This window comes from Acomys russatus, chromosome 31 (genome assembly GCF_903995435.1).
Source record: "Acomys russatus chromosome 31, mAcoRus1.1, whole genome shotgun sequence".
NCBI classification, from domain to species: Eukaryota; Metazoa; Chordata; class Mammalia; order Rodentia; family Muridae; genus Acomys; species Acomys russatus.
In genome coordinates this window covers 2,158,229-2,182,789 of record NC_067167.1, presented here as the reverse complement: position 1 = coordinate 2,182,789, position 24,561 = coordinate 2,158,229, and the positions used below count along the sequence as shown (strand labels likewise).

The 24,561-nt window shown below is 56.6% G+C and overlaps 2 protein-coding genes across 2 annotated transcripts; one reads left to right on the top strand and one right to left on the bottom strand.

The window, feature by feature from the left end:
- Positions 1-933: 933 nt before the first annotated feature.
- Creb3l3 (cAMP responsive element binding protein 3 like 3) lies at positions 934-10,192 on the top strand. The gene is made up of 10 exons (XM_051139773.1): positions 934-1,074; positions 2,069-2,194; positions 2,727-3,024; positions 3,989-4,104; positions 4,692-4,829; positions 5,546-5,652; positions 7,829-7,897; positions 8,553-8,637; positions 8,999-9,095; positions 9,641-10,192. Exons 1-10 carry the CDS (start codon positions 1,048-1,050, stop codon positions 10,018-10,020), a joined length of 1,443 nt encoding a protein of 480 aa, XP_050995730.1. The 5' UTR covers positions 934-1,047; the 3' UTR covers positions 10,021-10,192.
- Positions 10,193-12,457: 2,265 nt separating this feature from the next.
- On the bottom strand, positions 12,458-24,146 carry Thop1 (thimet oligopeptidase 1). The gene is made up of 13 exons (XM_051139650.1): positions 24,003-24,146; positions 20,496-20,708; positions 19,264-19,412; positions 17,591-17,698; positions 16,798-16,900; positions 16,388-16,548; positions 15,473-15,608; positions 14,946-15,312; positions 14,517-14,718; positions 13,767-13,953; positions 13,560-13,688; positions 13,225-13,361; positions 12,458-13,130 (listed from the first exon to the last, which is right to left on the bottom strand). Exons 1-13 carry the CDS (start codon positions 24,016-24,018, stop codon positions 12,975-12,977), a joined length of 2,064 nt encoding a protein of 687 aa, XP_050995607.1. The 5' UTR covers positions 24,019-24,146; the 3' UTR covers positions 12,458-12,974.
- Between the last annotated feature and the right edge of the window lie 415 nt (positions 24,147-24,561).

The window sequence follows — 24,561 nt, the reverse complement described above, 5'->3', positions numbered from 1 at the left end:
CCAGTAATGACCTATAGTCCATCCTGGCCACTGAGGGAGGCTGCTGTGGCTAGGGCAGAGGTGGGATTAAGGGTGGGGGAGGGGTGGGAGAGGGGAAGGGGAGGGAGATGAGGTGGTGGGAGAGGGGAAGGGGAAGGAGAGGAGGTGGTGGGAGAGGGGGAGGGGGTGGAAGAGGGGAAGGGGAGGGGGCAGGAGAGGGGGAGGGGAGGGAGGGGGAGGGCACAGCACAAGGAAGACAGAAAGTGGAAGGAAAGCAGGGAGCAGCTGGACCTGGCAGACAGGACTCTGAGGGCTGTGAACAAGTTGGCAGAGAATTTGCCTGACATGCACAAAGCTTTCTGTCTTCAGCTCCACATGAGGCAGGTGTGGTTACCCAGGAGGTGGAGGCAGGGGGATCAGGAGTTCAAGGTCATCCTCAGATTCATAGTGAGTGGGAGGCCAGGCTGGTCCAGGGAAGACTCAAAACAGCAATGTGACAGAAGTGGATCACAGGGACAGGGCAGGCACCCGAATGCAGGTGCAAAGGCCCCCGGGGTAGGGAAAGTGCAGTTTGTATAAATATTTGCTGGCTAAGTACATGCAGGCAGGTGATTCCAGAAGGAATTGATTACCACGTGGGGGCAGTGGGGGACTCTCAGCAGGTGGCTCCCGCTCCTGCAGGAGGGTGAGGGACACATGTGGTTGTCAGTTATGTCTGTCGCAGACGTGGCCGCGACCTGCCCAAAGACCCTGGTGTCTTCTGTTTGGGAACCCAACATCCGGTGACACGAGACAGAAACAGTGGCTATAAGTAGGGGAAAGATCGCACAGACCCGACACCCCAGACTTTGCTCTTTGCTCCCAGGAAAAGCACAAAACAGGGAGATAACGGTCGTCCCGCCCTCCGCCGGCGCCGCCGCTCGCCATTGGCGCGCGGTGCTGCCTGTCTCCTCCGTGGCCCAGTCGGCAGCGGGGGCTGGGCTGGCCACTGCTGGCAAGTATTTCAGCATCCTTTAGGGGTGGAGACGTGGCAAAGCGAGCCGCGGGCTGCAGCTGGGACCCGGGCTCATGGATGGGGGCATAGCGACGGGAAAGGTGAGGGGCACTGAAGTGGGGGCGGGTCGCAGGCTGACAGGGCCCCATCACACCCGCGGGAAGACTGAAGCCGGAGAGGGGTGCAGTTGCAGCGGGACCCCACAGCTTTCCAGGGACTTCAGGACAGGCTGATCCAGGTGCCAATCTCTAGAAGAGTTTTGGTTTTTGTCTTTTGCTTTTTGAGGGTTTTCTGTTTTGGGGTTTTTTTGTTTGTTTTTGTTTTGTTTTGTTTTTGCTTTTTTGAGACAGAGTTTCTCTGTTATCTTGGAGGTCCTGGACTTGCTTTGTAGACCAGGCTGGCCTCGAATTCACAGCGATTCACCCGCCTCTGCCTTCCCAGTGCTGGGATTAAAGGTCTGGCTGGTTTTTTTTTTTTTTTTTTTTGTTTTTGTTTTTTTTGGTTTTTCGAGACAGGGTTCCTCTGTGTAGCCTTGGCTGTCCTGGACTCACTCTGTAGACCAGGCTGGCCTCCAACTCACAGCGATCCGCCTGCCTCTGCCTCCCAAGTGCTGGGATTAAAGGCGTGCGCCATTGTGCCCAGATGTATTTTCCTTGTTTTTTGAGTCTTGCTGGTGGTAGACTTGGCTGGCCTGCAACGGCCATCCTCCTGCCTCTGCCTCCTGAAAACTGAGATGACAGCCTCACCCCACCACGGCTTTTAATGAGTCTCCTTGCTGTCCCATCCCAACTCTGTCTACACTTCAAGCAGACTCACAGAGGCCCGGCCCCAGGGGCTGAGCGGAAGTCACATCGGGCCCAGAAGAAGGTGGAGTGTTGTGTGTGTTAGAACTGAGTGTGAGCCGGGCGTGGTGGCGCACGCCTTTAATCCCAGCACTCGGGAGGCAGAGGCAGGCAGATCGCTGTGAGTTCGAGGCCAGCCTGGTCTACAAAGTGAGTCCAGGATGGCCAAGGCTACACAGAGAAACCCTGTCTGGAAAAAAAAAAAAAAAAAAAAGAACTGAGTGTGACCCAGTCCTTTCTCTCCTCACTTCAGATGGCATCCCCGCCCTGTACCATGGGTCCCCTGGACAGCGTGGAACTCCTTGACCTCCTGTTTGACCAGCAGGATGGCATCCTAAGAAATGTAGAGCTGTCTGAGCGGTGGAGCCTCTCTGGGGAGGTGAGGCTTCCCAGGGGACACTTCCAGCCACAGTGATGGGGGTGGGGGGCGCAGGACACACCTGTGGCCCTGCTGGCCTGAACTGGGCAGCTGGTAAACCTCATCACATCTGCTTAAGCAACCTTCCGATATGTAGCTAAATATTATTCTTATTTTATTTTTCTTTTCTTTTTGTTTTGTTTGTTTTTTGAGACAGGGTTTCTCTGTGTGGCCTTGGCTGTCCTGGACTCACTTGTAGACCAGGCTGGCCTTGAACTCACAATGATCCACCTGCCTCTGCCTCCCGAGTGCTGGGATTAAAGGCGTGCGCCACCACGCCCAGCTCTCAGCTTATTTTTCTTTTTTTTTTTGGTTTTTCGAGACAGGGTTTCTCTGTGTAGCCTTGGCTGTCAGTTTGTAGACCTGGCTGGTCCCAAACTCACAGAGATCCACCTGCCTCCCTCCCTAAGACACAGAGAGGGCCAGGGTTTTGCCCAGGGTCACACAGCGATCTGAATAAGCATGTGTCTCATTCTCTCTACTGTCCTTCTAGAAGGTTCTACCAAATTCTGACTCTGATGACTTCCTAAATTCCATCCTGGGACCTGGCGACTCTGACCCCAGCTCCCCCATATGGTCCCCTGCTGACAGTGACAGCGGCATCTCTGAGGATCTCCCCTCAGACCCCCAGGACACCCCTCCTCACAGTGGCACTGGACCAGTCAACATGGCAGCCAGGTGTCATCCAAGCCAGCAAGGCAAGGGGCTCTGCCCCTCCTACCTTCCCAGCACCCTGTGCTCTGTGCCTCCGAGGACACAAATCCTTGAGTCCTCAGTGGCCATTGACCTGGGTGAGTATATGTGCCTAATGAACACCCTCGGGGTACGAGACACAGTGGGGCTCACTTCACGGATGGGAGGGGAGCCCACCAGCCTCAGCCCTGAGACACAAGCTCCCTCCTATGGCTCAGACAACAGCCAGCCAGAGGGTGGCCTGAATCTGGGTCCCTCCAAACGTGACTAACTCAGTAGGCGCTTCATAAAAGCTCGGGAGATTCCAGAGCTCTGGCGCAGGCGCAGATAATGCCCCGAGAAGGACAGCTTATCAGAGGCCACCCCACAGATCAATAATGATTTACTGCGGGGGACATGGATCAGCAGCTCTAGCCAGGCAGAGCCCCAGCTAGAGAGATACAGGGACACAGGGCAGCCTCTGGCTAGGCTCCACCCTAACCACGCCCCCAACCCCGTCTATTCATCCCATTGGTTAACCGATAAAACCCAGGCTCAGAGGCCCTGGCTAAGGTTGCACAGCTCTGCGCACTCTCATCGGAAGCCTGGTTACCGCCACATTTGTGCTGCTACACAGCGTGCCTGCTGTGTGCTGGCTGCCAGGAGGCTGCATATGACGTAAACCTTGTCCCAGCCACTCCTTGTTACGCTAGCCGTGAGTCCCTTATAGCATCTTTTGCGTCTATAGCCCCATGGGACTAGGATGAGTTTGTCTTGTGTCTTATAGCAGAGGGTATTGGATACCCAGGGCTCACAAGCCCTTCCATTCAGGCCATGAGCTTCGTGCCGCACGCCTTTAATCCCAGCACTCGGGAAGCAGAGGCAGGCTGATTGGAGGCTAGCCTGGTCTACAAAGTGAGTCCAAGATAGCCAAGGCTACACAGGGAAACCCCGTCTCCCAAAACAAAGCAAAACATAATAGAAGAAAAGACCTCCATTTTTGAGGCTGACATGGGGACTTGTTGGGGCTGGCCACCGAGACCGCCGGCTTGACGTCTTCTCTGTCCTTTCCCCGCCGGCCAGAGATGTGGAGCACAGACACGCTGTGCCCGGAGGAGCAGGCCGGCTCGCCCTCCCGGTTCAACCTCACTGTGAAGGAGCTACTGCTGTCTGGCGGCGGTGGCGGCGGCGGGGACTTGGTAGGCACCTCACCCTTCCTGGTGGTCTCAGGCCCTGGATATCAGGAGGGACCCCCATGTCCTCCTTGGGCCATCTCAGACACTGAGGCCCAGAGAGAACCAGCAGCGCGACTCAGTCCAGACAGACAGACAGACAGACAGACACACACACACACACAGAGAAACACACACAGAGAGAACAGAGACAGAGAAACACACACACACGGTGGTGGTGGGGGGGCTGGAACACACACACACACACAGGGGTGGGGTGGGGATTGAAAGCTGAGGGGAAGGAGGAGCCACTGATGAGGACCCACCCAGGATGCTACCTGCCTGGCCAGAAGGTTAGGACAACACACACCTGCACTTGCCAATCAAGTGATGCACCCCGACTCCCAGCCCTAAACCCCACCCAGCCCAGGCCCCCCCTTTGTACTTTTTGGAGATAGGGTCTTGCTAAGTTCCCCAGGTGGGCCTTGAACTTGAGTTCCTTCTTTCTCAGTGGTCCTGGGTGCTCAGGTGAAAGGCCCATGTCCGTCCCTCCCCATGTCCTGCGCGTGTGTTTTTAGTCTGTGTCTCCACTGAAGAACGCTTTGCGTCCACAGCAACAGCACTCATTGACCGCTTCCCAGCTTCTGGGGCCTGGGAACGGGCATTGCCAGGAGCTGGTGCTGACGGAGGACGAGAAGAAGCTGCTGGCCAAAGAAGGGGTAACCCTCCCCACCCAGCTGCCTCTCACCAAGGTATGTGGGTCCCAGAGTGCCTGCTCATGTGTTGGCTGGAACCTACAGCATGAGACTGGCTCTCACGTTAGAGCCCGGGGCCGTTCGCAAGCTCAAATCTGCCTCCTGCCTCCACTTCCCCTGTGCTTCCGTGACAGGCTTGCACCATCGTGCCTGGTGTATGTGGCACAGGGGGTAGAACTACTGTGCAGCCCAGGCTGGCCTCAAACTCAGAGATCCGCCTGCCTCTGCCTCCCGAGTGCTGGGATTAAAGGCGTGCACACCACGCCCGGCTTCACCACCTCTTATTATTATAAGATTTTTTCCCCCTGTCTTTTTATGCTCATGGATAATAAAGTGCTGTTTTCAGGACAGCCACCAGGTGGCGCGGTGGCCCGAGCCTCTAAACCAACACTGCAACCACACATTTTCTCAGAGTGGGGTCTCCTCTGTGGGTTTTCCAGAGCTCTGGAAAACTTCTAGAGATGGAGCAAGAATGGACGGAGAGGGTGGGAGGAGCACTCTCCCAGCATGCACGAGGCGCCACAGAAACCCGCAAGGATGTCACTCTAGCATCCAGGAGGGGGAGGCAGAAACACCTTGGCTACACAGTTCATCCTTGGCTACACAGGAGTTTGAGGGTAGCCTGGGCTACAGGAGACCCTGTTTCATGCAAACAAACAGATCTTTTGGGTTAGGGACAGCAGAGGTTGACAAAATGACCCCCTTCTCTGCAGTATGAGGAGCGAGTGCTGAAAAAAATCCGCAGAAAGATCCGGAACAAACAGTCAGCTCAGGAAAGCAGGAAGAAGAAAAAGGAATACATCGACGGTCTGGAGAACCGGTAAGGCAGGCCACGGGCTGCACACTCCTAATGGAAACTGAGGAAGAGATGGTCAAAGGTTTTGCATTTTAGCAAAATTGGGGTTGATATCCCACTCAGTTTCTCCCTGTTAATGCCAGGAGTTTGAGGACCACTAGTGATGGCCCAACATTTATTGCTTGCTTGATTGGTTTTTCAAGACAGGGTTTCTCTATGTAGCCCTGGCTGTCCTGGACTCGCTTTGTAGACCAGGCTGGCCTCGAACTCACAGAGATCCACCTGCCTCTGCCTCCCGACCAACATTTATTTTTTAAAAAAGATTTATTTGTGTATGTAAGCACTCTATTTGCATGCATGACAGAAGATGCCATCAGATTTCATTATGGATGGTTGTGAGCCACCATGTGGGTGCTGGGAATTGAACTCAGGACCAGCAGCCACTGCTCTTAGCCACTGAGCCACCTTTCCAGCCCTTTGTTTGTTTGTTTGTGTATGTGGACATATGCACGCCGCCATACACCTGTGGAGGCCAGAGGACAGCCTGTGGCAGGTGGCTCTCTATTTCTCTCAAGCGGGGGTGGGGGCTTGGCAACAGGTGTCTTTGCTGTCTCCGCGCCCCCCGCTGTCCCCCCTCCATCCTCCCCCTGCCTCCCCCCCGCCCCCCGTGGAGCTGCCTCTCAGGCCTGCTCAGCTCTCTGCAGGGTCAGCCCTTTGCTGAGCGACGCTTGCTTTAGAGCATCAGAACAGGGCACAGGACGGAGGGACGACACCCCTCAGATGGCAGAGGTGGCTGGGAGTAAAGTGTGGCTTATTCAAGCCTGGGCACCCAAGGTCACATCCTCAGCATCTGGGCCCCGAAGCCTGCCATGCCAGCACACCAGGACTGAGGCAGGGGAAATCTCTTGGCCAGCCAGTGTCACTGACTTGGTGAACTCTAGGTTCACTGAGGGACCTCATATCAAAAGAACAAAACTGAAGCCGGGCGGCGGTGGCACACGCCTTTAATCCCAGTGCTCGGGAGGTACAGGTGGGAGGATCTCTGTGAGTTCGAGGCCAGCCTGGTCTACAAAGTGAGTCCAAGACAGCCAGGGTTACACAGAGAGATTCTGTCTCAAAAAACCAAAACAAACAAACAAGAATAAAGCGGAGAGGGCCAGTGAGGTGGCCAGCTGGCTACAGGTGCTTGGCACTCTCTCATGAGCACCCAAGTTCGATTCCTAGCCTCGGGTGGCTCGTAGCCACCGTGGTGCCAGCTGCGAGGAAACCAACTCCTGCTTCTGCTGGAGTACCTGAACTGATGTGCACGTGCACAAATGAAAAATAATAAAAGTACCTGGGCATGGGGCTACAGAGCCGGCTCAACGGTTACTAGGGTTGGATTTCCCGCACTCACATGGTGGCTCACAATGGTCTGTAATGCCAGCTCTGCATGATCTAGCGCCCTCTTCTGGTCTCCTTGGGTACTGCACACATGCTGCACGAGCCTGTGTGTGTGTGTCTGTGCGTGTGTGTGTGCGTGTGCGCGCGCACGCACTCTCTCATACACACAGCCAATACCCATAAACACACACACACACACAGAAAACAAACACGGCAGTCTACACCTCTAATCCCAGCACTGGAGAGGCAGAGGCAGGTAGAGCTGGGTAAGCACTGGGCCAGATAGGGCTGAATAAAAAGAGACAACAATAATAATAATAATAACAATAACAAATAACTCAAAGTGGAGAGGAAGCTGGAGAGATGGCTCAGAGGTTAAGAGCACTGACTGCTCTTCCAGAGGTCCTGAGTTCAATTCCCAGCAACCACATGGCGGCTCACAAGCATCTTTAATGAGATCTGGTGCCCTCTTCTGGTGTGCAGGTGTACATGGAGATACAATATTGTATACATAAATAAAGCATGAGTTGATCTACGTGCTTTAAAAAGAGAAAGAGAAAGAAAGAAAGAGGAGAGAGATTGAATATAGGTCACCTTATATCCTCCGCAGGCACGCACAAGCCACAGAACACACACGCGACTTACAAACATGGTGTGCACAAGCCACAGAACATGTGACTGGTACAGACGTGGCGTGGTCTCAGGCTGTCACTTGCCCTTTCTGGCTTTGGGTTCCCTGTGTATAAAGCAGGAAGCACCAATGGGGCTGGTGGGTGACAGGCATAGACTCGGTGTCACCAGGTCCTTGTCCCCACAGGATGTCAGCCTGTACTGCCCAGAACCAGGAGCTGCAGAGGAAAGTTTTGCATTTAGAAAAGCAAAATTTGTGAGTATGTGTTGGCATGGGGGAGGGGCCCCTAGGGAGGGACAAAAACAACAGTGCAGCGGCTGTAAGATAGCAAGAAATGGGGCTGGAGAGATGGCTCAGAAGTTAAGAGCACTGACTGCTCTTCCAGAGGTCCTGAGTTCAATTCCCAGCATCCATATGGTGGTTCACAATCATCTATAATGAGATCAGGCGCCCTCTTCTGGCGAGTAGGTGTACATGCAGGCAGAACACTATATACATAATAAATACATAATCTTAAAAAAAAAAAAATTTTTTTTTTCAAGAAATGAGAACTCTGGCCACCAAGGAGTGGCTTTGGATTTGGGGCTTGGACATTTATGTGTTGGCTAGAGAGGAGCTGGCATATATAAAGCCCAATGGGATGAGCAAGACCTAGTTGCAGACATATTTGTGGAATCAATGACCTCAGCACAGAGGGTACAGCCTGGGCAAAGGCCCTGGGGCAGGACAGAGTCTGCTGTGTGGCAGGATCAGAGGGCCTGAGGGGAGACAGGACGAGGGAGGCACGGAGAGAGAGAGAGAGCCTTTAAGGAAAGGTAGAGTTTGTACACCGTTGAGGCTGGGGCATTCCAGAAAAGGCCCGGAACAAGACAGGCCCCAAGGGCTCAACCTGGATGTGTCACCCTGAAAGGTCACTCCTGGAGCAGCTGAAACATCTGCAGGCTCTCGTGGTCCAGTCAACCAGCAAGCCCGCACACGCAGGCACCTGCCTGGCGGTGAGTCCTGCAGCCACACACTCTAGGGGTCCCCACGGCCGGCGAAGTGCTTGGTCTCGGTTGGGGGTGGGGACTCAGTGGCTTTAATATCAGAGGCTTGTAGCTTGATATGGTGGGGCAGGCTTGTCGTCATAAGCCCTGCGGAAGCCGAGGCAGGGGGATTGCCTTGAGTTACAGGTCAGCTATAAGGTGGTTCCAATAACCAGCACGTACATCTAAAAAGAATTTTTAAAAATATTTTAATTCCATCTACTTCCTGAAACTGCCCCTCAGCAGCTAGGGCCTCAGTTTCCCTGCCTGTGAGCCCAGGGTGCTCGCAGGAGAGGGGAAGGCTGGGGTGACCCTGCCCCATCTCTGGCAGGTTCTTTTGCTGTCCTTCGCCCTGATCATCCTCCCCTCTATCAGCCCTTTCAACTCCAACAAAGTCGACAGCCCTGGAGACTTCGTGCCAGTGCGAGGTAGGTTGACGACAGCCTTCCACCTCCCGAGCCCCAGGGTGAGGGAGGGGCATAGTGCCAGGCCCTGGCTTCCATCCCCAGCACCATAGAAACCAGGTGTGGTAGTGCAGGCCTGTCATCCAGCACTGGGGAGGTGGAGGCAGGGGATCAGTTCAGAGCTATCCTTGGCTACATAGGACAGCCTGGGCTACATGAGACCCCTGATCAAAAAATGTGAACAAAGAAACACCCACACCCACACATACATACATACAAACAAACAAAAAACAAAAGCTTGGGGCAGACTTGGGGGCAGATGGCTCAAAGAGTAAAGATCCTCGGCACCAAACCATGCAACTGGTCTTCAGTCTTCAGATCCACCAGACAGAAGGGGAAAATGAAATGTTGCCAAAGTGTTCAGACCCACTCAGGGGTGTTGTGGCACCCCCAAACCCACAGTGCAATGATAGAGTGTAACACCCCCAAGGACACAGTCCCCATTGCACTCCTGCGCACCAGGGCTCTGCCTCCACATTTGCCTCTTCTGACTCCCCAGTTCTCTCCAGTGTTTTCCAGAACCCTTCACAACCACGCTGCATCCCGCGTGGCTCCCGACGTCACCCCAGGATCCGAGGTCCCAGGACCCTGGCCCGACGTTGGCACACCCCACAAAAGTTCTCCTTCCAGCGGCCTTGGGGCAGACTGGGGGAATTTTCTGGAACTACCAATGCTGGACGATGCAACAGAAGAGCTGGTCAACTCCACCCTGGTGCTGGTCAACTCCACCGAGGACCTGGGACGGGCCACCCTGCTGGACTGGGTGGCTTCGGAGTCACTGCTCAGCCCAGCCCGGTTGGGGCTGGAGATGCCAGGGGAGATGTGGCTGTCCTGGATACCGAGGTGGCTCAGGGTCCGCCTGCTGCAGGGTGCTTTGGGAGTGCTCTGATGGGCAGTGACGGGCCCAGACTCACAGACAACCCCTGGGACTGACAGACCCTCCCTGAGGAACTGACCCCACACATCAGGAGGAAGTGAGGCTGCCAGGCACAGGAACAGGAAGACCCTGGTGTAGGACAAGACCTAGGACCCTTTTACCCAGACAGACCCCCCCAGACAGATGGACACGTCACACCTAATCCGCGATCCCCAACCATGGAGCCCGCACTCTCCCCTTATCACCTAGGCTTCCCAGCACCAGGGTACAGTTAGATTTTAGAGTGGGTCCAGCCCCCACATGGCCACCTTCCTTCCTCTTTTCTTTTGGAGACAAGGTCTCACTCTGTAGACCAGACTGGCCCCAAACTCACAGAGATGTGCCTGCCTCTATGTCCCCAGTGCTGGGATTAAACATGTGTGCCACCACCCAGCTAACCTGCCCTTTTCTAAGACTGCATGACCTTCAATAAAGTATTTTGACAATATTGGGGCTGTGGCTCAGCGGGTAACTCACTCGCTTAGTGTGCATGAAGTCTGTGGGTTCCACTGGCAGCACCGCAGGTACATACCTGTCATCTCAGAACTGGGAGTTACGAGGCTGGAGAATTAACAGCTCAGGGTTGGGCAGCTCTTGGGGACACACACCTTTAATCTCCGCACTTGGGAGCCATAGGCAGGTGAGTTTGTGGCCAGCCTGGTGTACATACATAGTGAGACCACGTTTAAAAACAATGAAAGAGTTCAAAGTCATCTTTGGATCCACGGGGAGTTTGAGGACAGCCTGGGCTACATGAGACCATGTCTACATACACAGCATTTGAGAGTACAGGTAGAAGTTAACTCAGAGGTTGGGGCTCCTGACCCTGGCAGGCAGCCTGTGATGGGGGCTTAACTGGTAGGCCAGGGGTGAGTTCAGCACCTTGGAGAGCGGCGCAGAGCCAAGAGGTCCCTGCAGGGCATCAGCCCAAGGCCGCCCACTCTGCTGCTAGGGCGCGGAATGGGCCAGCCCAGGGTCACTGGGAACAAATGATGGTGTCTGGTCCTGTGGGCTGTGTCCAACAGCCAGGAGGACGGCAGCCATTGAAGATGACGACGTAAGCAAGGTGTGTGTGTTGGGGGGGGTGGTGGTAAGGGAGACAGGGAAATCTTGAATCAGGCATAGTGTGCACATTTCAAATCCCAGCACTCGGGCAGGCAGAGGCAGGTGGATCTCTTGAGTTCGAGGCCAGCCTGTCCTATAGAGTGAGTCCCAGGACAGCCAAGGCTGCACAGGGAAACCCAATTGTGCACAGGAAACACAATCAGAGGCTTGGGGCAGGTGACATGGCTCGGCAGGTAGGGATCAGAACCTGAGCTTGCCAGAAGCAGGGCCTGACAGCAGCTGAGCTTTGCCGTGTGTGACGTTTGCATCCTGAGGACGCCTGGGCTGGCAAAGTCAGGGACCCTCAGTCACGGGAGGATGGAAGGTGACACAGCATATGGGACAGGGTGCACAGGTGGCTCTCTACACACGTGCACATGACACACATCTTACTTTAACTAGGGACAGGTGTCTCTCTAGGGCAGCCTGGAACTCAGAGGTCTGCCAGCCTTGCCTCCCTAGTACTGGGACGAACGGTGTACCTACCACATGCCCCGAGCTTTGTTTCCTTTTTGGGTACATCTGCCATCTTTAAGTGCCAACCAAGTCTGCTTAGGGGGTTGCTCACTGCACATTGTCTCTGTGATACAGGCTCAGTGACCCCAGTGTCCCTTCTGCCACCTCATCCCCTTTGGACATGTGCGATACAAAACTGACCTAACCATATATCTGAAAGTGGCAGCCATCTGTTCTTCTTCTAAGTTATTTGTGCCTGTGCGCCATGTGCAAGCAGGAGCCCATGGAGCTGACACCATCCCTGAGCCTAAGTCTGCAAGAGCAGTAAAGGCTCTTAACCATGGAGCCATCCCTCCAGCCTCAGCTTTCCCATGGCCTGTGTGGACACGAGTGCAGTGCTTGGAGGCTGGAGGGGAGCACGGCTGAGTACCTGCCCAGCTCTCTCCAGCCTGACCTGTGCTGAGGCTGACTGCCCAGCAAGCCCCAGGCATCCTCCTGCCCCAGGGCTGACATCACAAGAGCCACAGCCCTGTGAGACTGTGGAGTGCTGGGCACAAGCTCAAGCTTGCACATCTGTGTGGAAAGCGGTGACCGAGGAGTCTGCCCCGTCCCAGTGAGGAAGGAGCCACAGAGCTCGCGCTGACCTGGAGCTGCCTGGAGTCGCCTCCTCGGTCTCCGGACAGCAGACACACATATTACTTGGGGTCTTGTGTTACTCAGGGCGGGGCTGGTCTCGCCAGCTTCCTCTCAGCGCGCTGTGGCGTGGCTACCAGCCTTCCGCTTGTGTGTGCACACTGCTTGCTTTTTGGCCAAGTCAGAGGAGGCCCGGCTGGGCTACAGGAGGCCATCATTTTTCTTTTTTAAATGCAGATTTAATGGCAGCTAGAGGTTACAATACTGTACACAGCCAGCAGGTGGCAGACCCTCACCAAGTCTTGCTCCCAATCTTCCCTTAGAAAGGTCCAGAAAGAAACTGGTTGTTGAGAACAGACAAATGACCCTGAGTGACACACTGGACAGGTGACCCTGGCTCCATTCCTTAGCACCCTCCAATAGCTGGACTGTCATGTGACCCAAGAATGTCACAGCCCAGAGTAGTAGAGCAGTGGCAGGCCACGCCTGTGGGGCACAGCAGTACAGGGAGGAGCAGGCAGGTGCCCCTGTGTGAAATTTAACCACGTCCACCGTCAGGTGCTGGGAGGGGCTAGTGCAAGCTGGCGGCCACTGGGGCAGCCTGATGCCAGGGGACCTTGAGCTGGGGTGTGACAACGATGGAAAATTGGCCCAAGCTCATCCATAGGCCCCAGGGCAACTGAGGCCGCCCAGGCTGGCTGGGCTAAGGCACAGGGCGGCGAGCTGGGGGGCGGTCAGCAGGCAGGTGGCTCGCTGCCCTCCACCTGCAGACCCTTGCTCAGGAGGAAGGCGTCCTGCTTGGGGTCACGGCCCAGAAACTGCTTCAGCATGGTGCAGGCATCCTCAGAGCCCCCCGGCCTCAGGATCTTGGTCCGGTAATCCATGCCAACCTGGGGAAAGGCGGTGTAAGCGCTGCAGGCCTGCCCGGGTGCTGCCCCTCTGCCGTCGCGAGCTGAGGCGTAGGGGCAGTGTGCGGCAGCTCACCTTGGGGCTCAGCACCCCCTCCTGCTTGAAGCGCGTATGGAACATGTCCATGGAGTACACCTCGCTCCACAGGTAGCCATAGTACTGGGCGTCGTAGCCGCCAGCCAGGTGGCCGAAAGTGGCTGGCATGTTGGTCCCTGGAGAGACACAGGATGCACTGAGGTGTAGGCAGGGGGCAGCATGGGGCCGTGGTGACAGGTCCTGAGTACACTGAGGGTGTCCTAGACTCTGCAGGATGTGCACAGCGCCCCAGGAAAGGCCCCTTGACAGGCTCAGGCTCGGCTCCAGGCCTGAGGAGGAGCAAGGTGGCGAGGCAGGCTGTGGTGGTTACCTACCTGGTGTGGCAGGGACCCCGAGGATCTCTTGGCAGAGCCGGGAATACTCCTCAGCCGGGTCTGCGTCAGTCTGTGTGTGCAGGGCCTGGTCCACCTTGGCAAGGACAATCTGCCGAAGGTTGAAGAGGCCTTGGGGGGGAGGTCAAAGGTCAGCCTCAGCCACAGGAAGTCTGGCTGAGGATTTATGGGCGCTGCGGACGGCCTCACCTGCATTGGCCTGGCGTGATTTGATGAGCTTCTCCAGCAGGTCCTGCGGGGCCTCACTGCCCGTGCGGTAGTGTTGGGACATGCGCATCAACGGCTCCTTCTCCCACACCCAGTTCTCCAGCATCTGGGAGGGCGCCTCCACAAAGTCCCGCTCCACGTGCGTCCCACTAAACATAGCAAACTCCGCCTACAGCGACACAGGTGGGTAAAAATCCTAGGCACACAGTACCCTCCCTGGCCACCCATCAGCCCTCGGCCTTGCACAGGCCCATCTTCGTCTCCGGTTCCTCAACTTCACGCTCAGTAAGATTCACGGGGCCCTGGCTCTGCTCCAGCCTTTCTTCCCTGCAAACTGCACCACCAACCCCGATTTAGGAGAGGCCCTGGGCTGAACTGTACCCCCAAAGCCATCTGGGAGAGATGGTTGTGTAGAGATGGCAGTGTGATGAGGGGATGGGGACCACTGCAGGCCACCCTCAGCCGCAGCACAGGAGAGAGGCGGCGGGTCAGTGACATGGCTCAGTGGGTAAGGGGTGCTTGCTGACAAATCTGATGCTACAAGCCCAAACTCCAAGACCCAAGTAGTGGACGAGGGTCAGCTGTCTTCTTCTAGTCTGCACAACAAAGCACGGCACACCCACGCACACGCCCCTTTATGCACTGCAGGTGAATGCTCTGAACCCTACCGGCCCGCATGTGGCCATGGTGTGGCCAGCCACACACGGAGCCCGAGGGACCCGTGCCACACACCTGTGAGCAGAGCTGGTGCATCACGTGCCCAAACTCGTGGAAGTAGGTCTCCACCTCATCGTGCTGCAGCAGGGAGGGCGTGTCGGGCGTGGGCTTGGTGAAGTTGGCCACCATGGCCGCAACGGCCAGCTGTCGGCTGCCATCCTCCCGTAGGCAGCCGGGCTGCAGGCCGAAGCAGGCCGCATGGCCATACTTCCCTTCCCTGAGGAGGAAGGTGAGGTCAGAGCAGGCACGAGGCACCTGGGCACCTAGAGCCAGTAGGCAGCACGCAGTACCCATCAACAGCTACCGGGGCTGGCCGGGCCGCCCTCCCCGCAGCACCAGCCCCATGCTGCCCTAGACTTCCTGCTCCTCTGCCCCCATGCAGACTGCTGAGCAACGTGGTAAGCAAAGGTGACCCTGGGTGTCCTGGCCGGTCCCTGTGCCCACCTGGGGTACAGGTCGAGGTAGAACTTGCCAATCTCCTCTCCAGAGGTGGCATCGCGCACCGAGTACAGCCGCACGTCCTCATGCCAGGCGGCGGCGCCTTCCTCCAGCGTGAAGGTCAGCCCCAGCAGCTCTTGGTAAATGGCCAGCAGCCCACGTGTGACCACCTGCATGGGGAAGTACTCCTTCAGCAGGTTCTGGTCCACGCGGTAGCGTGTCTCCTCCACCTGGTTCATGTAGTAGCGCATGTCGCTCGCGTGGATCCGCCCATTGAACGGCAGCCCCCGCCTGGCACACTCTGCCTCCTTCAGCTCCAGGATCACCGCACGCTCCTGCTCCCCCAGCGGCTTCAGCTTCTGCGCCAGCTCATCTGCAAAGGCACCACCGTCACCCTCGGCCACCTTGCTGCCCACCGTCACCCACACAGAGCCAGGACAGGCCAGCTGCAACAGGGAGGGCCAGTGCCCACAGAGGCTGCGACACTGGGTGTGTGCTCCCCAGCGTGGCAAGCGGGGAGAAAGGAGGGCTACCTAGGAAGGTGGCCACTGTCTGGCTGGTCTTGGCCATGTTCATCTCCAGGACGTAGTCAGCGTGTGTTTGGAAGCCCAGCAGGCTGGCCTTCTGTGCCCGCAGTGACACCAGCTCCTTCAGGATGGCACAGTTCTCCTGCAGGGACACAGGCACTGTGTGGCCCCAGTCTGCAGTGCGCCAGCCAGGGCTGCAGGTGCAGAGCGGTGAGGGGTGGCTGTCCTGGGACTGGTTGTAGGCTGCACCAACCTGATCACACAGAAAGTGGACCTGCCACCGAGATGGCGCAACAGGCCACGGAGGACAAGCCATTTGGTTACCATGAGGGGAGGGCAGGGCTGTTCAGAACAGGTGGAATAACCAGGGAGGGGAGGGGCAGGCAGAGGATGGAGGTGAGGAGTGGCCACGGCAGCGCCTCCCAGCACTCAGGTGGCTCTGGCCACTCTAGCCCCAGCGCCTCACAGCCATAAACAGGGGGCCTTGGGAGGTCAGCGGAGACCTTTGTGTGAGAGGGGACTCTGAATGGTTAAGTGACAGAAACCATCCCTCCCAAGCCACTGGGAGGTGGAGCCCTTGGCCTGGGATCTGAGGTCCACAGTTGGTGGACAGTGTGTGTTAAGGCCCAGCCTGTTCTGCATAGTCCACAGCTGTCAAGTGTCCACCTCACGTTGCAGCTCTAAAGTCAATGGAAGTGGAACAGGTGTCCCCACTCCACACCCTGTCCTGTGCAACCCTCTGGGCTGACATGGAGCCACGGCACCACCAGGGGGATCACGTGGCCTCCCCTGCTCTAGAACTAAACGGGGACTGCTGTGCCAAAGCCACCACCTGTCCCTATGACAGTGAGAACCTGAGCACAGGGCCATCGTGGGCAACTGCGCCCGAGGGGAGGACAGTGTGAGTGGGGGGCAGCCCACCTCCTTGCAGCGGGAGTTGAAGGCCTCCTCCACCAGGCGCCGTGTCTCCGGCACGTGGCACTTCTTCAGCAGCGGGAAGTAGTGCGGGTACTTGAGGGTGACCTTCAGCTTGCCGTCCTCTGCCTTCTCCAGCGAGTTCAGGAAGTCCTCCGGGAGCCCGCCTGTGACGCAGCAGACGCCGCTCAGCAACCCCGACCCTGGAAACTGCAGGGACCCTCGGGGGCTGTGGGCGACCACGGTGAGGACTGAGGTCCTTAGAACCAGAGAGCCACAGGGTGAAGGCCCGGACGCCACAGGTGGAGAGCTGACTGTCCCAAGTCCCAGGCCCGGGCTGAGACCCAGCACCTTGTCCTGGGCTAAATCCCACTGTGCGGCGGGGTGTGCCACAGCCGCCCCCACGGTGCACGCACCCAGCTCCTCGCGCGTGAAGGGCAGGAAGGTGGTGTCCTCGTTCAGGTTCTTGTTGAAGTCGATGCACAGCAGGCTCAGCCTCTTCTTGATGCTCTTGATCTTCTGCAGAGACACGGCCGTGTGAGGGCCCCGCCTCCGCTGTGCCCCAGGCCTCCCATTCAGGGCGACCCTCAGTTGTGCTGGGGGAGAGCAGGGGAGCTGGGCTTCGGCCTCAGGCTCTTGCCATCTGTGTGTGGACAGTCCAGCTCCGGGAACCACAGCACCAAGTTCTCAGCAGACAACACTGGGGCAGGTGCTGGGGACAGGGGGCCTTCGGGGGCTCCTGGGCCTGTTGGATATGGACTCAGCCTGGGAGACGCCAGGCACTTCCTAGAAGCCACCCAGCCGATGAGAGCTCACTAGAAGGGGACCAGGTGTGGGCATGGATCCACTGCGTCAAGCAGGATCACACTACAAGAATGTGGGCTCTCGAGCAGGGTGTGATGGTGCACTCCTGTAATCCCAGCACTCAGGAGGCAGAGGCATGAGGGTCTCTGTGAGTTCGAGGCCAGCCTGGTCTACAAGGTGAATGGAGGACAGCCAGGGCTGCACAGAGAAACCCTGTCTCAAGCTCTCCCCCGCCCAAAACAATGTGGGCTCTTAATGACCACAGTGACTCCATGAGGGGGCAGCTGAGCCGGGCTCTGCTCTCCCAGGCTGGGAGTCACAGCGTGGGTCTGGCATCCCTCAGCCTCAGCCTCTACTGGATGCTGCCACCTCAGCAGGTTAGTGGCTCTGTTGCAGCGGCCTCACCTCTTGTGTGTCCTGAGGGAGGTGCAGCCCATTCCTCCGGCCCAGCTTGACCAGCCGCTCCAGATAGCGCGCTGCCTCAGGCCGCAGGGAGTCTTTGGGGAGTTTCTCCTGGAAGCAGACACTCATGTCAAACACTAGGCGACAACAGGAGACAAGTCTGCCCCTTCTGTGGCTCTCACATCCACAGAGAGCACAGAACCACCCATGACTCAGCTCCAGGAGACACGGTGCTCACTTCTGGCCTCTGTGGGCAGCAGCACACACTAACACACCCATAGACAGACAGAAAAGCACACATGTAATTATAAAAACAAACACCTTAAAAAATTTATTTTTGAGCTGGGCGTGGTGGCGCACGCCTTTAATCCCAGCACTTGGGAGGCAGAGGCAGGCGGATCGCTGTGAGTTCGAGGCCAGCCGGTCTACAAAGTGAGTCCAGGACAGCCAGGGCTACACAGAGAAACCCTGTCTCGAAAATCAAAAACAAAAACAAAACAAAAAAATTTTATTTTACTTGCACTGGTGTTTTGCCCACATGTATGTCTGTGTGAGGGTGTTGGGTCTCCTGGAACTGGAGTTAAGAGATAGTTCTGAGCTGCCAAATGGGTGCTGGGAATTGAACCTGGGTCCTGTAGAGGAGCAGCCAGTGCTCTAACCAGTGAGCCATCTTTTTAGGCCCCAGAACCAAACATCTTAAAACAAACAAAAACCCACTATCTGATTGTAAGACAGGCGGCTTCAAGGGTGAATGAAGCCGGGTGGTGGTGGTGCACGCCTTTAATCCCAGCACTCAGGAGGCAGAGGCAGGAGGATCGCTGTGAGTTCGAGGCTAGCCTGGTCTACAGAGTGAGTCCAGGACAGCCAGGGCTACACAGAGAAACCCTGTCTTGAGAAAAACAAAACAAAACAAAAACAACAAACAAACAAAAGGGTGAAGAAGATTGCAGCCAAGCCTACAGACCGGTGTTCAATCCCCAGCACAAACAGCAGAAAGACAGAAAAGACCCCTACCCAGTAAAGAAGTAAATGTTAACAAATGTATAAATGATTGCACAGCCGGCATGGAGCTACCCAGAGATCCCAGCTCTGAGACAGAGACAGAGGGAGCCACCTCGCCCAGCAGCACCACAGGATCCCCGCTCCTGAGCGCACCCTGCCTCAGGCAGGCCACAGTGCACAAAGGCACCAACCAGCACTGTGAAAAGGCGGCCAACCGAGGCTGGCATGAACTCTGAGCCAGCTTCTTCTTTTCTTTTTCAGGGGTGGGATGTAGGGCAGGAACCTCCCTAGCTGTGCCCAGCACTCCACTGGGGGATTCCTCAGGGCTTGGCCACTCAAGACGCAGCCTCTTTATTTAGGGCAACAGGGTCTCATGTAGCCCAGGCTGGCTTCCAGTTCAGCAGGGCACCCAGGATGATCTTGAACTTCTTGTGGCATGTGCCACGACACCCTGTTTTATCCCAAGAGGGCCTGGTTGGCCTTGAACTCTTGATCCTGCTGCCTCAGCCTGCCAAGTGTTGCCTGAATCAGACACTTGGCTCTGCATCACATTTTATGTGCAATATTAACAGGCATTTCAACAACAACAAAAGCCTTAATCTCATTGAAGGCCTCCATATGCTGAGACTGCACGGTTCCCACGGTGCCTGCTCTCTGCCCTGCAGGCCGCCCACCTGCAGCCACACGACCCTCTGGTACACGTCCCGCCTCATGCTCATCTCCACGTCGAACTCTGAGAGCTTCTTGTCAGCCTCTGTGCTGGCTGCTCGGATGTCCTTGCTTGGGGACACGTGCTGGGGGAAGTCGAGGATGTTCCTCTGCACTGAGGGTGAGACACGGGGACAAGGTGAGAGGAGCAGGCGCCTGCGGAGACACCACCACACCAGGCCAGGTTCAGGCACTGGAAGAGAGGGGAATCGCTGCCGCCACCCGCAGCCTTGGTGAGACCACAGTGCAGACTCAGGACAGCAAAGCAGACACTGGGACACAGTCAGGCAAGCACCCGCCCACGTCCCCTGCTGTGCTGACTTAGCACAGCAGCCTAACCAAGGGGCTGCAGCGCTGTGGCATCCCCGCCACCGCAGGCCATTCGAAGGCCTGAATTTCCACTGCTCGAGTCTCCATTGCCACCCGATACCACACTTTCACTCTAAAAGAGCTAACTGTACCACCCAGTGGAAAACTCATTTCCGTTACTGCTGGTGAAACTGGGAGCCTCGCCTAGCCCGTGGGCCTTACCCTGAGTAAGAAACGGACAACACGTGGCCTCCAGGTCTGTCTGTTCTTGTCGGGAAGCAAGCAGCACCTGGACCAGCCACCAGCCATGGGACGCAGGCCACCCCCACCCCATCATGACGAACAATACTCACACACACAAGAACATAAGCAAACATCAAAATATCAAAAAAGAACAAAAAGCAAAACAATACTGACACGCACCTGTCATCGCAGCATGCAGGGGCCTGAGGTGCAGGAATTACACATGTGAATGCAGCCTAGGCTACACAGTCAAGGGCTTGTCTCAGAAAACAACGGCACCAGGGGGACGGCCCCGCGGTCAGAGCACACAGTTACCAAACACATGCAGCTCACAACTAACTGCCTGTGGCTCCTGCTCCAAGGGACCCATCGCCCCCTTCTGGCCTTAGTGGGAAGTGCACACATGGGCACAGGCATGGCTGGGGGCCCCAGAGATCCACCTTTCTCTGACTTATAACTGGCCTAAAAATAAAAAATCCTTACAAGAAGGAAAACAAACTCACACGAGGCCTGTTTGGCAGTGCACATAGGAGCCAACGCCGAGGAGCCAGAAGCCACAAAGCCCTAGGTTTCAGGGGTGCCCCGGAGCTGGCTCCTTATGCCCATCCTGCAGGGAGGCGCACAGTGTGACACCTCCTGAGCTCACCTGTGTAGGTCACCTCCACATCGGCCAGTGCCTTCAGGGTGCTCTCGTAGGACACATCCTCGAAGTCCTGGGCGCCCACGCGGTCATACACGCGCTTGGTTTGCTCAATGAGCTCCTTGCTCAAGGCCTCGATCTGCTGCGCACTCAGGTCCCAGCGTAGGTGATTCACCGTGGAGCAAGGGGATGCTGCAGCCACAGGGTCCCCAGCAGAGGCTGCTAGGAGGAGGAGGAGGAGACAGGCGGCCTCAGCAGGTCCATAAACAAGTGGCCCAGGCGTGTCTGTCCACCATCCTCCTCCCAGCATCCACTGAAGAAACAATGTCATGAGCAGGGACCATGTGCGGACACAGAGCCATGCTCCCAGGTCTTCATGCTGTGGGGGTTGGGGGCTGGGCAGACAGGGGCCATGCCACAGCCTCTCACGGGGGTGGGGATGGGCGGTAGGGGTGGGCGGGGAGGATTCTAGGCCGGGGCTCTACTGCTAAGGGATCCTGCTACTTTGGCAAAGGCTATCCTAGAAATGTAAGTACAAGCCAGGCACAGGAGTGCACACCTGTAATCCCAGCACTTGGGAGGCAGAGGCAGGCAGATCTCTGTGAGTTCGAGGCCAGCCTGGTCTACAAAGTGAGTCCAGGACAGCCAAGGCTACACAGAGAGACCCTGTCTCGAAAAACTAAAAAACAAACAAACAACAAAACAAAACAAAAAGAAATGCAGGCACAAGTTCTGGGCAGCTGCGTCTTTCCAAGGTTTCTAACTTCTTACAAAAAGGAGATTCTAGAACCCCGTACTGCAAGAGGCTGGCCCCGAGGAGCTTCAGGAAGCCTGTCTTCCTACTGGCCCTCTGTTCTGCAAACCATCCAGCAGCACGCCTTTCAGGGTTAGGTGTGGCCCTCCACACCCCTGGTGCCGCCAAGCTACAATTAAGGCCATTCCTGCCATGTCAGGCCTCAATGACAAAGGCAGGTGTGGAAGTGGGGCTGGCAGGTGGCACTCTGGGATGACTAGGAGAATGGCATCCGTGGACAGGTGCGGTGGCAGCTGCTGGCACTGACCCCACAGCTCCACAACACTTGTTCAATACTGATGACTCGAGGCAGCTGGGCAGGACCATCTTAGTGTGTATCACACAGTACAGTTCATGGCCCAGTAAAGTGAGGGCGGGTGACGCACGCCGACCTGAGAGCAGACCCTTACACATACCCAAGCTCTCAGCAGATGACACCAAAGGCCCTGAAGATGGGGTGGCAAGGACAGAAAGGGGGCTCCCTGCCAGAAGGTGGACTAAGTGGTGTGTGTGTGCGTGCAACTGTGCCTGTTTTCAGTGATCTGGAGGCTGGGACAAAAGGATTCCATGTTTGAGGTCTAAACGGAGAACACAGCGCAAGCATGTTTCAAACGAATAAAAACAAAAATAGGGGCTGAGGCTCAGTGTGCAGAGCACTTACTCAGCCTGCATGAAGGCTCATCCACCCCCACCATCATAAAAATCAGGTGTGGTGGGCATGCCTGTCGCCCTAGCGCTCCGGGAAACCGAGGCAGGAGGACAAGAGTTCAGGGTCACCCATGGCTATATATCAAGTATGAAGCCAGCCTGGGATACAAGAGACCTTGTCCCAAAATGCAAAACCATGGCTGGGTGGTGGTCCCTACCTGTAATCCCAGCACTTGGGAGGCAGAGGCAGGCGGATCTCTGAGTTTTGAGTCCAGCCTGGTCTACAGGGTGAGTTCCAGGACAGCCAGGGCTACGCAGAGAAATCCTGTCTTGAAAGCAAAAAATAAGAAAGCTGGGCAGACACTAAAGAAGAAACTCAGGGTTAGCCCTGGCCTGCAAGAGCCATGGTGTGCACAAGGGGACACTCCCCCTCTCTCTCCCCAAGCTGGGGCAGGGCCAGCCATGAGAACAGGGAGACTCCCTAAATTCAGGAGAACTGGAGTTTCAACATCCTCTGTGAACACTGGATTACCGCCTCCATTCCAGTCCCTTCGAGTTCCTGAATAGCAGGAAATTCTAACCATTGCTTTCACCATGATCCTGATCACACCGGGAGATGATCTGCAGGCGTGATGTGCCACACACCCTGGACCACGTTCTAAGATACAAGATGAGGTCACACAGAGACCTTTGGGCTTTTTGAGAGCCTTCTGGTCTCGGTCTCCCACGCTTGGGAAGGCAGGCTGGCACCAGCTCAGTTGCCTTCTCTGGATTAGGCAAGTCCAGGGGATGCCAATCTGGTTAAACAGTTGAAGGCTCTAAGTGCCAATCCTGACAACCTGGGGTTCAATTTCCACGACTCATTAGGTGGGAGGAGAGAGCTGAATCCTGCAAGTTGTCCTCCGACTACCACATAAATACACACACACACACACACACACACACACACACACACACACAAATGTTAAAAACAAAAAAACCTGGGGCTAGCCGGGCGTGGTGGCGCACGCCTTTAATCCCAGCACTCGGGAGGCAGAGGCAGGCGAATCGCTGTGAGTTCGAGGCCAGCCTGGTCTACAAAGTGAGTCCAGGACAGCCAGGGCTACACAGAGAAACCCTGTCTCGAAAAACCAAAACCAAAACCAAAACAAAACAAAAAAAACAAAAAACAAAAAACCTGGGGCTGAAGTGATGGCTCAGCAGTTAAGAGCACTGGCTACTCTTTCAAAGGACCCAGGTTCAATTCCCAGCACCCACATAGCAGCTCACAACTGTCTGTAGCCCCAAGACCTGACACTCTCTCACAGACATGCACGAAGGCAAAACACCAATGCACATTAAAACAAACAAACAAACAAACAAACCCTTAGGCTGCAGTCCCAGCTACACCTGACAATCGAACCCCTCCCATGCAGCTCCACCGTCTGGGATGCTCCCAGCCCACCGGGCCTAGTATGAAAAAGATGGGTCTCCCAACTAGCCGGGGGTTGGGGGTCGGGGGTCGGGGGTGGGGGTTTGAGCAGAGAAGGCGCTGCTCCGCTGTATTCAGCAGCTGGAGACGCGGCTCAGCGGTCAAAGGTGCTTGCTGCGCTTCCAGAGGACCAGCGTTCGGTTCCCAGCATCCCTAAAAGGTAGTTCCCAACCACCCGTGACTGACCTCGGGTACAGAGGATCCCCACACTCGCGTGGCCTTCGTGGATGCTACCCGCACGTGCGCGGACCACACACACACACAGACACACACACTCAAAAATAACAAATACTGGAAAAACAAAAGGACCCAATTGGAAGTACTACCCTGACCTCTCTAAAGTGCCAGGTGGCACACGTTCCTGGCACCCAGGCTCCCACGCCACCGCCTCCAGGCAGCCTTCCAGAAACCCGTGCCTTTACACCACGTGTGGGGCTTTGCTCAGCCCCGTCGGCAGTACACCTCACTCTCGTTAGGATGGCAGGAGGCACGAGCACAGTCCTGGGAAAGTTAGCTCATTCATTCTGCGCATGAGGGAGGGGGTCGGGAGTCCCACAGGGAGGGGACAGACCCAGGGCCTGGGCGAGGGGCGGACTCCTACCTGCGGGGGGCTTCATGGCGGCCGGCTGCGCGCGGGCGGGCGGATGGCCCTCCTGTCGTCCTCTCGCCTGGGCCGCCCTGGTCTCCTGGGGAGCTCGGCTAGCAGCAGCCAGCTACCCCGCCGTCGCTTCCAGACTGAGGCGCCCGCTGCCCGCGCGCTCGGAGCACGCTGGGAAGGCGCAGGCGCGCCAGAGCTGCCGGGGCGCCCGGAGTGCGCACGCGCCGGGAGCTACCGGTCTGGCGCCTGCGCAACGCGGTTCCTTGAGGGAGCCAAGCCGGTGGCGCGGTCATACACCTACGCATGCGCAGGACACAGCGGGGCCCGTGATTGGCTGGCAGAGGCGAGTGGGCGGTGTCCTTTAAGCTCCCTCGGAGCTGCCGGGATGCTGTTTCCATGGAAACCTGACACCGGTCCTCCTAGCTCTTTTCTGGGGAGATTTTGTTTCTTGCAGGCTGTGTGAGTTTGTGCTTGGCCTGTTTGTTCATTTCATTTCTTTCTGCTCTTCAGTCAGGGTCCCGCGTAGCCTAGGCTAGCCTCACACTCACCATGCAGTTCCTTG

Excerpts from the sequence above, each read along its gene's own strand:
- Creb3l3 (XM_051139773.1), top strand. The coding sequence starts at position 1,048 with ATGGATGGGGGCATAGCGACGGGAAAG. Across the intron at positions 2,195-2,726 it reads GGTGGAGCCTCTCTGGGGAG|AAGGTTCTACCAAATTCTGA; the intron begins GTGAGGCTTCCC and ends CTGTCCTTCTAG. Across the intron at positions 5,653-7,828 it reads ATCGACGGTCTGGAGAACCG|GATGTCAGCCTGTACTGCCC; the intron begins GTAAGGCAGGCC and ends TTGTCCCCACAG.
- Thop1 (XM_051139650.1), bottom strand. Across the intron at positions 16,549-16,797 it reads CTTCACGCGCGAGGAGCTGG|GCGGGCTCCCGGAGGACTTC; the intron begins GTGCGTGCACCG and ends GCTGCGTCACAG. Across the intron at positions 14,719-14,945 it reads TACCTCGACCTGTACCCCAG|GGAAGGGAAGTATGGCCATG; the intron begins GTGGGCACAGGG and ends CTTCCTCCTCAG.